Here is a 14,183-nt window from a genome sequence, read left to right as displayed (position 1 = left end):
CAAATCACACATAAATCTAATGATGAAGACACACAAACACACCGTACCGTCATTAAACAATGAAATAAATAAAGTTATAGTTATACATTTACCCTTCACAAAAAGCTTCACTAAATACCACGTTACATTTTTCTGTAAAATTAAACCTCACAAAACTTTATACTGCATTATATACATTCTATTTAGATTCCAGTACAAACTTATACTTCAAGCAGAATGTCGCGAAATTATGTACTGTATATAAATACCTTCTTGTAAACAGATAAACTGAGATAAATGTAATAAACCGAAGCTGTGGCATATTCCGCCATTCTCAATTCGTTGGCGGTTTGTTTTTTGCCTGCCTAGTGTTCTGTTGTCATATCCCATCAGGTGGATTGATATTATGTAGCACTAGGTCAATGTCAGAGGTTAACACTGAGATTCACAAACTCAACACAGTGCTTTAAAGACTTTAGTATTAAATAATTCTCAATAAACATTTAAAAATGATTTTAAAACAAAATATTTCAAGTCTATCTGCTAGTATGTGTTAAATTCATTTTTTATTATGTATATTTTAGAAAAAAGCAAAAATAATTATTTTAAAATATATATATTAGGTTTACTTATACTTCGTGATGTATGCCTATCAACATATCAATATCAGACGTATTTAATAAATAGCTACAATAAAAAATAAGTTTGCAAAATCAACCAAACAAGTAATCCTTGTAGCGCAGGTGTAATTTTATTCTTCATAAAATAAATTTTAAAAATCTTAAATTTTTTTTTTATTTCTTATATTTTAATTTTCACATGGCAATATAAAACATCTTCAAATTCTAAAAAGGTCTCCTATTAAAAATATTTGGTGTCCATCTTGACGCTTTTGAGGGTTCCTGTTCTTTTTTGGCAACAGCTTGTGCCTCAAGTTCCTCAATCAATCTCTTTTGTTTTTCTCTAAAAGCTGCAACTGGATCGTCATATTTGCTGTAATATTTCAAAACTTCTCTCACATCTTCTATATCATTGTCTGCAATTGCTAAAACAAATTTGAGAGAAATAAAATAGATTACATTGTGATGGATACCACATACTCTTTAATAAAGCTGCTAAATCTAGAAGAGAAGTGTCATTATCGTTACCAGACCATCTTTTAATATTAAGTAAATTTTCTGGATTAAATTTAACATTTTTTGGGTTCCAATCTATGCATATTACTTTACTTAAGTCTCTGTTTAGATTATTTAAACTTTTAACATGATGGCCTCCACTAAAATGTGTTGCGTCACGAACAAGTTTATACGCAATTATATTTTTTGGATCTATGGCTTCTATTAAGGGAAAAACTGTCATTCCTTGTTCGGCGGTATAAATTACAATTTCGTATGATCCATGCAAAGATTCTAGGAAGTAATCTAACACTAAAAATAAAATAAATGCATTATAATACATATTAAACGAAAATTTAGTCATAACTTACATGGTCGTTTTTTAAATCTCCAACCAGTATTATATGTCCAATCTGGATGAACAAGAACATCAGTTAACTCCAATACCAACGTATATTTAGGTTGCAAATATGGATACTCTAAAGGATCTGGTAACAACTTTTCTCTTGATGGTTCTTTAATGAGCTGAAAACAACTCTCTTATAGGAATTTTAGTGATTATAGAGCTCATCAATATAAGAAAAAAATTAGACAATTTTTTATGACATATTGTCTCTTGAGGCCTACTGATCATATATTTTGCACTTCGCGTTTTTGAATACTTTTGTGAACGATTTTTTTTTCTTATTTTGATAAGTTCTACTACTCATCGATACATTTTCCAATAATTATTAAGCACCTTGTACATTGGATACAGCCTCACTTTTTTCAATTGAAAATATTTCATACACTTATAGTAATTTAAATAATGCTAATATTTGCTCCTATAAATACCATGTTTCCTGAATAATGTAAAACTTCTTGTTAATGAATTGAAACATTTAAAATCATGTTTGATATGGAAATTTTTCATTTTATTTGAATTAAATCATTTCAGGACATATTTAACCAAAAATAGAGATTCTAATTGTATTACATGAAAATTTAAAATTATACAATTTTTTAAATGTAGAATTTTATAATTTTATAAAATGATTGTGCGATGTCAAATTAATTTTTAAATTTGTTTATGAATATTTGTTATAGACACTATCTCTAGATGGTCAGACAGATATTAGACTACCTGGTAGAAGGGAATTAAATAAGAGCCGGCGTGAGTAGGTGCATACTGATAATTAAGTCCGCGAGTAAATCATACACTGCAGGTTTGTATTTGACGAAACAGACTTTTTTGCAAAATCAGAATTTTGCGGTTGTATGTTAACAAAGTTAATAATAAAAATTATGAGGCAGCAATGTGGTATAAAATATTTGATTGAAGTCCATTGTTTATATAAGGCAGAAATTTTTTATTAACTGTCTCTCAAATCCATATAAAAATTGAAGTGCAATAGAGTGTGAATTTTGAAAATATGGTTTAGTGTCTTGAAAATGTAAATTTACAATATACTGGCCATCCCTGTCAAGTATGGCATATTTAACTGTTACTAATATATAATTTGTCTTCTTTAGAAATAATGTGAATTTGGGAGTATTCACTAACTTCCAAAATTGTTGAAAATCAAAGATGTAAAAAAGTAAGTTTATTTGTGATAAAATGGCTATGTTTATTTTGTCTATTAAAGCATAACAGAAAACAGTATTTTGATCTACATGTTGTTCTAAATTTCCTCTTACATAATCGTCTACTGAAGTTAGTACGACACCGTTTACAACGACAATTCGGATTTAGCGACACGTTTTTATATACATTTACCATAGAATCTATTGGTTATAATGACCAATAGTGATATACGGCCTTAAAACCAATGCACCGCTCTTCCATACGTTTGGGAGAAATTATGACTTTTCTACGCATACAGTTATATTATATGTATAAATTACCACCTTCCATCACGATGTCCAAGAGAAAAGTGTTTTAATAACGAAGAAAAGTCACATATAATATAGAAATTAAAGACAGAGAAATCCGTGCAAACAAGCAAAAGAATGTGGCGTGTTACACCACGATTTCAACAATTTGGAAGGATAGAAATAAAATAAAGTCTATTCGAAAATAATTCATTGAAAATGAAGCGCGCGAGATCATTTGTACGCAAAGCAATACAAGTACATACTTAAAGACTTGTAAATTTCTCATTTTTTCTATAAAAATTTTAAATAAAATATATGTAATTACTTATTACGTCTTATCGGTTATAACAACCGTAAACAAACGGTCCTTTGAAGGCCGTTATAACCAATTTTCACTGCATATCAATTCTATTCTTAAAAAACATTAATCTAAATCACATTTTCTAGACAAGTGAAACTGTCTAAAACCGATTATAAAAAAATATTACTTTTAAATTAATATGTTTCGGTTATCCTTTGGAGCGACACAGCTCTAATATGTAATGTAGTTATGAATATATTTTCACCGTATTATATTCCCCATATTTTTTTTTAGATTTTTAGATAATATTATTGTTCAATTACTTCTGTCAAGTAAATTTACTTGAATTAGAGCAATCCAAGTAAAAGCAAAATAAGATTCTACATAAACTTTGAGGCCATATCCAAAAGTTAAGAAGAGTTTCCTCATGCAGTGATTGCCGATGCCACCTGACAGGCAACACTAACATATAGGCCAAAAAAAAGTAAAATTTTTAATTTTTTTAAAAAGATTTGACCCTCAATAATTTGGTACACTTTTATTTCTCATTTCATTTGATATACATTTGGTTCAAGGCTATGACTGATTCTTTTAGTTACTATTGTTCATGAATTATGTCAAAATAGAAACGTTGAAACAAAACTGGCCGTCAGAGTTCCCAAATGAGTGAATCAGAATTCATCTGATTCAGCAATCCGATTCATTCTTTTTGAACGAATCGTTCCTGAACGACACATCTCTAGGCTCCAGTAACCATTGCATGTCGAAACTCTGGTTTACTAATATTAACTCACTCTTCTGTAGTAATCCAACTCTCTATAAGTTCTAACTATATACTGTTTTATTATATTTTGATCAAACAAATCATCTCTAATAGGTTTACCATCCATGTCTCTTTCAGGAGATCCTAATGTAACGACAAGATAAACACCCATACATGTAAAAGATATGCCAAAAACAGCTAACGTTAATTTCATAGCTTTCCATGATTGTTCTCTTTGCTTTTTATCTTCGTTAGATTTTTCTTGTTCTTTTTCTCCACCATCTTTGGTTATTAAATTATCTAATGGTGATTTAACTTTAACGTCTACAATAAAATCAGTTAACACGCCTATCAGAAAATCAGTTTTATTTAAAAATTAACATAACCTATCACATACCATTCGAATAACACTTATTTTGTGTATAAGATAGTTTTATTATAGCTGTGCAGTTTTTATTATCAATAATAATAGATTTTGGTTTAAAAACTTTGCTTAAAATATTAAACGCTCTATATGGAACTCGCATCATTTTTAAATAAACAAGCCACAGACAGATTAACAATTTTACAATTTTTATTCAATTTACTGAATTGAATAGTGAATACAGCCACAGCCAGAGGCTGATCACTTTCCCATTTTTGACAGGTTTGTGGTGAGCTTTAGTAAGGGAACGCGTCGTAATGATGGCTGATTTAAATTTTAATTCACAAATAGCATTTTTTTATCGACCCAAACCCAAACCACACTTATTGTTTTGTGGTGTTACCATTGTTTAAATATTATAGGGTATTTAAATAATGGTGTTACCCCAACCTTTTAATATTACAAACTATTGCAAAAAATATCCAATTATATAGTCTGGGAGTGATGCTATTGTCAGTTAAAGTGAAATATTTCATTACAAATATAATATAGGATGTAAAGTATTAAGTTTTTTATCTTTGTTTTGTAAAAATATTTTCGTAGTTTTGGTAAAATGGTAATTATTTACTTTAGTGGCACCACCTCCAATTTTCACAAAATTTTGTCTACCCCCCTATTTTCGATGGTGTTCTGGAAAGCTACATAAAATATATAGAGTTCTACGTAGTGTTATCTGAAATATCCAGGTTAGAATTTTGAAAAATTTTTTTTTCGAAAACTAGGTTCGACCGCACAAAAAAACTGCAGATTCGTGTTCAGCACCATCGAAAATAAGGGGGTAGACAAAATTTTGTGAAAATTGGAGGTGGTGCCACTAAAGTAAATAATTACCAAAAGGAAATAGACATATTTTAAGTATTACAGTTTTTTTATTTATTTATCAATATCTCATACATATTGCAAAAACATAAATGTTAGGAAATATTTATTTTAAACAAAACTGTCCACAAAGCATACAACAAAGGTAGGTAATGCTACGGATATTAGACATAAAAGTACCTAGTATGAATGAATTCTGAAATTTGTTTGCTTCGAAAGTACAGCTTTACTGATCTATCTACATTGTGATAATAGTTTATTATACTTATTTAAGTAGCTGAGATTTACATAAGCATTACAATTACAAGAAATTATTTGTAACATTTATTTTGAGTGTTTGATGGTGGCCTACCTTTGCATACATATATCAACATAGGACGTCTGCAGTTTATGCTGTTCTACATTTTATTGTTTACCTATAAATTCTAAGAGGCACAAATAAACGTTACTTACCTTTGATTAAAGTGGCAATGTATTCCATAAACCCTGACACGCTGGTACTGATAACACTGAAAATATTTAGAAATACAATGACAACACTGTAGAAAGGAACATCGGTCCACCAGTGTCCGATAAAATATGGATAGTGGCAATCGTCTTGTCTGGCACAGAGTGACGATCACTTAATCTAATTTTTGAAGCACAAAATATAAAGGTATAGTTATTAGTTAGGTATATTGCAAGTAGGTTTGATTTAAAATTAATTATGTACAATTCACACAATCCACAGAATTTTGAAAACCTGTATATATGTATTTATACATAATGTCTCCAGATATGATACCACACTCTTGAAAATATTCTTTTTGTTGATTTTTCGAGAATACGTTATCCTCGATAAAATTGTTGCTTATTTATCTTAGAATAATACAACGAAGTGCTCGAAAAAAAATAGAATGGGCCCGTCTCGCTCGAAGTGTGTTAATTTTTCACATGATTTTTACATCAGACCTGACTGGTTAATGCATTTTAGAGTCGATAAATTTTTCTCGACACTTAATTTGCCGGACGTAGTGTGGTCCATCCCACAAATTTTTTCATCTGTAGGAACATCTTCCCTTCTTTCTCCGAATCTGGATGCCACTCGTTTTTTTTTAACTAATACTAAAGCATTCTTTTTTAACGTTTTTTCTATTATAGATTTTACAAGCATATTATACTCTTGTGATAAAGGAGTAGTCTGCTCTAAGAGTGTATGTTCGTATGCGGTTGACACAAACGCTTCTTAAAAGCTTTCTTAGCAACGAAAAAGTTAAGTACTGAAATTTTAGTTTTATTAAAACTTTTGATTTAATAACTCTTGGTCGTTTCATTAATTTTTGAGCAATTTCCAAAAATAACTGTTTTAATTTCAACATCCCCTAACTTTTACCCAGTTTCAAATTCTTTGTTCACTTTTTTCTCTTCACTAAAGGTGACATATACCGTTTTACTTGTGTTTTTAACTGAACTAGGTATAAACAAATCTATAAAATAATAAATAACTGCTATTACATAATTTTCCAATTTATTTATAAATCCGACAAAAATATATGTAAAAAACATTCATCTCAGTATTTTAATATTTCTTGGGCCTCGGCTATAATGTGTTTGGCCGATATTCCATATAAATCCATAAGCTTAGCCGCAGGCCCAGAATGAGGTATTTTAGGTATTGCAATATGTTTAATAATAATATTTCGTTCCATAGCTGCAGCCGAAAGTACAGCCTCGCCCAAACCACCTTCATAATAATGATCTTCTATAACAACTGCCCTGCCACCAACTTCAGTAATATTCTTAATAATCGTCTCTTTGTCAAGAGGTTTAACAGTGAACGGATCGATAACTCTGGCATTAATTCCAATCTTAGCCAGTTCATCTGCAGCAGATATAGCTTCATGCAGAGTAACGCCAGCTCCTATTAGGACGACTTTATCTTTCTCAGACTTCTTCACAACTATTGCTTTACCAACCTAAAATAAATAAATAATTTACTAAACTGAAAATTCATAAATATATTAACTAACAATAATATCAATGTACGAGCGTCTGCAAAAGGCTACATGCATATATTTGCCAACAGTTTGCACAATATTTTGGTTTATTTACTGGCCCTTTCATTAAAAATAAGTACGATACGGAAGGATGTCATATTTTTTGTCAAAAAAATGTGTAAAGTCAGAAGAATATAACACAAACTAAATTATACACAATTATTAACGAATAGCTTCTCACCTCAAAGGCATAATCATTAGAATAGATTATAGGTGTTGGGTTTCGATTTACTCTAGTAAAGGTAATTCCTTTCATATTGGCAGCAAGTTCTATGGCACGTTCGGTTGCCACAGCGTCCCCAGGGTAGAAAATTGTACTTCCAGGAATAGTTCGAAATAGTGCTATATCTTCAAGACCCATCTGGCTAGGACCGTCTTCCCCGATGCTTACTCCGCAGTGGGATCCAACAAAATTAACGTTTGTCTGTGACACAGCACCCATACGAATCTGTAAAAATAGTTTTGTATAATAAAATTACTTCAAGGATGTTTCAAAAGGAACATTTGATATATTGACGGAACAGAAAGGTGATAGAACCAATTATTATAAGCAAAAAATGTGTTAAAATTTGAAAAAAATATGTATCAGTTTCTAAAATGTTTGTAAGGATATGTGATACAGGCAGGTGAAACTTGAGGTCAATGAAACTTGGGGTCACGGATCTATCAAAGTGGAACTAAAAATAAACAATTTTTCTGATCATAAATTCTATTTATAATTACAGTTTAAAAAAACATGAGTGTGTAATGTTTTTTTCCCAATGTCTTAACATTAATGTTCATACTTTCTTATTTATTTACTTAAATCACATTTTTTCGAATATCTGAAGATATTCTACAAAAATTGATGAAACTTGTACTAAGTAATGGTTTAATTAATTAAAAGCAAAAATTCACAAATACATTAACCTTTTCTAAGCTACTTTTTTCGAAATATGTTGGGAGGCATTTGACTCGTAATTGTATTTTATTACAAAACACGAGTAATTTTAGACTCATATTTTTTCAAATTTAAACTCACATCACAGCTGAATATATTAAAAATATTTCTAAAATTATTCCATCCACAAACAAATGTGCAAGAATTTTATGCAAAAAATTAAATTTTAAAATATTTTAATGTTTTGGGAGTTGTGTTTGCACATTTATTCCTTCAATTTTACATTTAAAATTGTATGTAAATATGTTTTTTGTGAGTTATTTTCAGTATATTCAACTGAGTGGTAAGTTTAAAGACACTTTTCGTACAAAATAGAAAACATATTCTTTAAAATACGCTCACACATTATCAAATGAATTGAAATGGTCATAGTAAGCATAGCATTACAATATATATAAATACCTGGTCAAAAGCTCTAGTCAGGAATGTTGCGAATGTAGAAACAAAAGGAACAGTACGATCTCTGCAAGCAGCTCCTATAGCTGTACCCACAAGGCTTTGTTCGGCGATGAAACATTCTATATACCTTGAAGCATCAAATTTTTTCATTTTTTCAGAATACGTGGAATTCTTCATGTCTCCATCTAAGGCAATAACTCTAGAATTACTTTGAGCAATTTTTACTAGAGCATTTCCATAAGCTACTCTAGTAGCCACAGAGTCGCCAATGTTGTATGTTGGAGGAGAAGAAAGTTTGATGTTGCTTATATCTACTGGAGGCGCATCATCTTTTAATGGTTTCTGTGGATGAATTTGCAATGATCCAGAGTTTTTAATCAGGCTTTTTAAGTGTTCAATAATTTTTTCGCAATGCTCTCCCAAAGGCTTTCCATGCCAATTATCTACATTTTCAATCATAGGGAAGTTTTTACCCTTCAAAGTTTTTGCTACAATAGCGGTCGGCTTTTCTTTAGTATTAGAAGCTATATGAAAAGCCTTAACTAATTCTTCAACGTCATGCCCATCTACAACGATGGCATTCATTCCAAAGGCCTCAAGACGCTTACGATAATTTTCTACATCATGACCTAATGATGTTTCTTGACTTTGTCCCAATCTGTTAACATCAAATATAACACACAAATTATCCAGTTTGTAATAACTGGCGAAATGAACTGATTCCCAGATAGATCCTTCGGCACTTTCTCCATCCCCGACAAGGCAGTAAACTCTAAAAAAAAAAATTGGGCTGTAATTTTGACTGTCATACCTACAGTTAAATTATTATATATCATTATGTAGATATAGTATTAGACTTACCTGTAGTTGGCCTTATCATAATTTTTTCCAACAAAGGCCATTCCTCCAGCAATAGCCAAGCCCTGTCCTAATGAACCAGTAGCAACATCAATAAAATTTAACCTCGGTGTGGGATGTCCTTCCAGATCTGAATCAATTTTCCTGAGATTCAGTAAATCCGAAACTGGGAAAAGTCCAGCTTCAGCCCAAGCCGCATATAAAGCAGGACAAGCGTGACCCTTGGACAGGATAAATCTGTCGCTTGATGGGTCTCTTGGAGTGGATACTTTGTATCGCATTGTGTTGAAAAATAAAACAGACAGTATTTCGGCAATGGAAGAGCATGATGTTGGATGTCTGAAAATTTTTGTAAGGTTATAATTACTCGGGATGTATGCATTTAAATATATGTCAAAAATGAAGGAGCAAGAATGGTTTCTTATACAGGGTGTTTGTAAATAATTGCGAAATATTTAAAGGGGTGGTTGCCGAAGTCATTTTGTGGAAAAAAGTTCAGATAAACGTGTCGTATCTTCGTTTCCGAGATAGTGTTACAATTTTCATTTTTTATTTATTTTCATTAATTAGTTCAGTTTTAAAGATATTGACTCGAAATTTGAAAAATGCTTTGGAGGGATAAATGTGCATTTTTTGGCGATATGAATATTTTTACTTACACCAGTGGCGTTCGTGCGAGAATGCCACAAACTTTTTTAATAAAAAAAAATGGTACGCTACTGACTTTTTCCCATTTTAATTTTTTTTTTTTGAAATCTGCCATCAATTCTGAATGAAAATGAAATTTTATTCGTACGATGCACCGATTTTGAGGGAAAAAAAACATATTTTATTGTAGATTTTGTAAATCTTTTATTAGGTCTCTTTTAATAAAGCGTTATTATGGTCAAAATAAAATGTAATTCAACATTGAAAATAAAAAGTTGATATGAATGCGGGTAAAAAATTCTTCGATTTCGAGATACTCTGAAATAATTAATAATAAATAAAAAATTAAAATTTAAACGCTGTATCTCGGAAGCGAAGCATATTTCGACCTATGAACTTTTTTTCACAAAATAACTTCGGCAACCACCCCCTAAAATATTTCGCACTTATTTGCAAACATCCTGTATATCGACTTGCCCTTGGAACCCTCGTTTTTGGACAGGGTTGAAATTCGCAATTTTAAGGCATGAAATATGGAGTTGTCATTTGAATAAGTAATTCATTTCAATTTAAAATTAATTGTACTGCTAGTAGTATTTAAACAACTCAACTTATTTCATCTGGGCGGTGAAGGTCAGAGTAGTGTCAATCTACAGCAGGGGGTGTCATAAAATTTCCCGTTTTTTTCTATAAAAATCTATAAAAATTACGAGGAACACTAAATAGATTAATATTACAATTCATTGGCTTCCTTCCTGTACCAAATAGTTGGGGAAAAGTTGGAAAATAATAGTTCAGGAGAAAACTCTGACTATTAAGCCACAAATTAGTGGGAAATTCACTTTTGCGTATGCGCTCGCTTCGTCACTTTGCTGCGCACAGTCCGGCTGTCAGAATTTTTTCATACCTTCCGACTTAGAATAACAATTTATTTATTTTTTGTTTTTAACTGAATATTTTCGTCCTCGTTTTTTTTTAAGCGAATTAACTTTTATTTAATTTTAATGTATTAACGTGAGCATCTTTATTTTTTCAAGTATTTAGCTAGTGCAAGTTAGTGTAAGTATTCAGGCCGCAATTAATTTTGAAATGACATTTTCTTAAAACTAAATTGACAGTGCAAGAAACAAAAATTGTATTAATATTTTACTTCTATGGCACTTGTTTAATTCGACTATTTATGGCGCAAAACTCATCGAAATCGGATCGTTATTGCAGAAGTTACTTTAGAATTTCAGAATGCCTATAGAAGCCTCTTTCTATTTATACAACTGTTTGCTACAAAGCAGATATTGATTTGGTGTAATAAATAGACTGCTTTTCTTAAAAAATATTGATTTTAATTTCGTATGGACATAAATTATATATAGATAAGCATCTCTTACAAAAAATAACAATATGTATGTGGTGTTATTTTTGTTTTGCACTTATGCTGCAAATGTCCGTTACACTTACGTATGTACCAAACATGTTTTTCATTTTCCTACTTTAAAGTAGGTAGATCTTATTATGAATAAATAGATTTAAACGTCTAAGTTTATTCATCTCCAATAATGTATTAACACATTACTGAAGAGCTACCACAAAACCCTCCAATTAAGGAAGTTTATAAAGAATAATCTACTATTAAACATACCTACGTATAATAAGTAAGAATGTTATAAAAATTTAGGTTTACTAACTTGATTTTATTAAGTATTTGTAAGTATTCAAAGTGTACTTAATAATATGTAGCTATCCCTATAAGGCCTCTATATTTTTAAAACTTGTCATTTTTGACAGACTAAAAAGTTGAAATGTTTCTATTTTCTTAATATGCAGTGAACTATAAAAATTGTATATTTGTTTACAACTACCAAATTTCACAGACGAATATCAATAAATGAAAAAGTATATAATAAAAATATATTATGACAAAAATTTTCTGTTTGCCTCATGTTGCGCAGTGGTATTTTGGAAATTGTATAAGTGTGTTTAATTCCGAACAGTATTTATAAGAAAAATTATGTTTGCTATTTTTTATTTACAATGACAGTTAAATAAATCGGAACCAAACTTCTCGCCGTCATGGCGTTCCAGTGTTTCGTATGAAGCCACTCGCCTGTTACGTTCCGGTCTTTGACCTTTACTTATTAGTATTTTAAAAATTCCAAGTACTAGCTCCAATCCATCGTCTCAATTGAAATTATTTCGATTTCCCTGGATTTCTATTTCTGAAATTAAAAAAACAGAATTTGGAAACGGCCGATAGGTAAAGGTCAAGAATTGGAACTTCACATTTCAGGTTTCAAGCATATTTCAAATTTTCGCTCAGTTTCCCAATCGTGTCTCCAACCACGGGGACCAAAACTTTCGTAAGAAGCAGAAGGCGCGGCGCGGAAAATAATATTTTTAACTGACTTTCCAAAATTTTCGGTGAAAGTTTCTAAGAAATTCCCAGCCGCTCCTAAACACTGAAGCCGCAGCAGACGACACCGCCGGAGGCCGATGCTGTTGGCAGAGCAGCCGCCGACAACTTGCTGCAAAAATCGCCTCTGTTTCGAATTTCGGAAACTAGGGAACCACGAAGTAAAACCTAGCTATCACGTCAGAGTGCAAGTCGATCATCAATCAGTTCCAATCAGCGATAATCCAAACTTAAAAAAACATTCTGCAAAGTTAAACTTAAAACGAACTTAAAACAAATGTATCGAGAAGAATAAAACTAAAAATAATTTTTTAAAGAATATATTCAATTTTGAAAATTACGGGAATGAGAACATATTGATTATAAGTTTCAAACACTAGAGGTTGAAGAATAAAAAATCTATCCACATTATACTAGTGTACTAATGGGAAAATTCATATTAAAAAAAGAAAACTGTTAGATACTCTCTTAGATCGAAGAATTCCAAAGAATACAGCATGAGCGCCGTTAACCCAGAAAAAAGGGGAAGAAGAGCCAAATTTAAAATATCAGAATACTTAACCTGCTTTTATGTAATAACAAAAAATGTTATTTAGATTTAATTAGATTATTGAACAATTACTTGGCGTTTCCTATTGTACCTGCATTGCATTTAACTGCTAAAAAACTTCTAGGAGGGGCAACTGTCCCCTCTCGCCCCCTCAACACGGCGCTCATGGAATAGAGGCAATTTATTTACCAACATGTGGCGTCCTGATGTATTTCATGTGTACACATTGATCATGCACCTACATAATTTTCGTTAATAAATTATAGTTAATTAATGGCATAATCTGAGCAGTTTTGTTTGTAAACTTTCTGTTTCAAAATTAAAGCAGCCAATTAATATTATGATAAAGTCTCGATTATAGGTAGGTATTAAAAGAAATAAAATTTGATCTGCTACTTAATGTTCAAATACATTTTGAGAAATATGAAGAATGTACCTGTAACTATCTACAAATTTGTTGGTTACAACGATTACGATAAGCGCAGTTAAAATTTCACTGCTAAATTATATTATGATTTAAATCATTCATTCCTAAAGTATTCCTAAAATATTTACCTTTTAACAATTTATGGTACTAACTACTAAGAATTGATGGTAAGACATAACTTCTAGTGTTACTAAATATGCTAACTCACTATATTCGTTGTATTACTGACATTGTACTGTATTATTTAGTACCGGTTAATTAACAGTAGAAGGTATGAGAAAACTACGTTACAGGTTGATCTAATGAATACTTTCTAGCATCCGTTATTTGTGAACCTATACTAAAATACATAAAATTATTCGTTCTAATAAATATTATTATTTAAAATGTAAACTTACCCAGATTTTGCAGCCTGTGTTGACGTGATGGAATTAATTCTTATTTTATTAGCGATATCCTTGAGTTCTTGAACAACTTTCGCTTCTAATTTATGATAACTGGACATAGTGGGAAGTTAAATATCAGTATTAAATATACGGAATTTAAAAAACTACGATTTATAATAAAACTAAGAGCACTACTAAACGTCGATATTTAGGTACATCTATATGTAGCATGAAACCCAATGAACCAATGAAATGAATTGCAGCAAGCAACAAGTTG

At 30.8% G+C, this 14,183-nt stretch overlaps 2 protein-coding genes across 2 annotated transcripts; both read right to left on the bottom strand.

The window, feature by feature from the left end:
• Positions 1–776: 776 nt before the first annotated feature.
• On the bottom strand, positions 777–4,645 carry LOC108906237 (mitochondrial import inner membrane translocase subunit TIM50-C). Its single transcript, XM_018709449.1, has 5 exons — positions 4,410–4,645; positions 4,044–4,336; positions 1,466–1,619; positions 1,080–1,406; positions 777–1,024 (listed from the first exon to the last, which is right to left on the bottom strand). Exons 1-5 carry the CDS (start codon positions 4,540–4,542, stop codon positions 825–827), a joined length of 1,107 nt encoding a protein of 368 aa, XP_018564965.1. The 5' UTR covers positions 4,543–4,645; the 3' UTR covers positions 777–824.
• Positions 4,646–6,750: 2,105 nt separating this feature from the next.
• Positions 6,751–14,183, bottom strand: LOC108906232 (transketolase-like protein 2). Its single transcript, XM_018709443.2, has 5 exons — positions 13,919–14,183; positions 9,492–9,827; positions 8,634–9,402; positions 7,473–7,739; positions 6,751–7,210 (listed from the first exon to the last, which is right to left on the bottom strand). Exons 1-5 carry the CDS (start codon positions 14,023–14,025, stop codon positions 6,806–6,808), a joined length of 1,884 nt encoding a protein of 627 aa, XP_018564959.1. The 5' UTR covers positions 14,026–14,183; the 3' UTR covers positions 6,751–6,805.

This window comes from Anoplophora glabripennis, unplaced genomic scaffold (assembly GCF_000390285.2).
Source record: "Anoplophora glabripennis isolate ALB-LARVAE unplaced genomic scaffold, Agla_2.0 scaffold32, whole genome shotgun sequence".
Classification (NCBI taxonomy): Eukaryota; Metazoa; Arthropoda; class Insecta; order Coleoptera; family Cerambycidae; genus Anoplophora; species Anoplophora glabripennis.
Note: the sequence above shows the minus strand (reverse complement) of the source record. Positions and strands in the feature narration are given on the sequence as shown.

Excerpts from the sequence above, each read along its gene's own strand:
- LOC108906237 (XM_018709449.1), bottom strand. The coding sequence starts at position 4,542 with ATGATGCGAGTTCCATATAGAGCGTTTAATATTTTAAGCAAAGTTTTT. Across the intron at positions 4,337-4,409 it reads AAATAAGTGTTATTCGAATG|ACGTTAAAGTTAAATCACCA; the intron begins GTATGTGATAGG and ends ATTTTATTGTAG. Across the intron at positions 1,025-1,079 it reads TTTAGCAGCTTTATTAAAGA|CAATTGCAGACAATGATATA; the intron begins GTATGTGGTATC and ends AATTTGTTTTAG.
- LOC108906232 (XM_018709443.2), bottom strand. The coding sequence starts at position 14,025 with ATGTCCAGTTATCATAAATTAGAAGCGAAAGTTGTTCAAGAACTCAAG. Across the intron at positions 9,828-13,918 it reads ACACAGGCTGCAAAATCTGG|ACATCCAACATCATGCTCTT; the intron begins GTAAGTTTACAT and ends AAAAATTTTCAG. Across the intron at positions 9,403-9,491 it reads TATGATAAGGCCAACTACAG|AGTTTACTGCCTTGTCGGGG; the intron begins GTAAGTCTAATA and ends TTTTTTTTTTAG.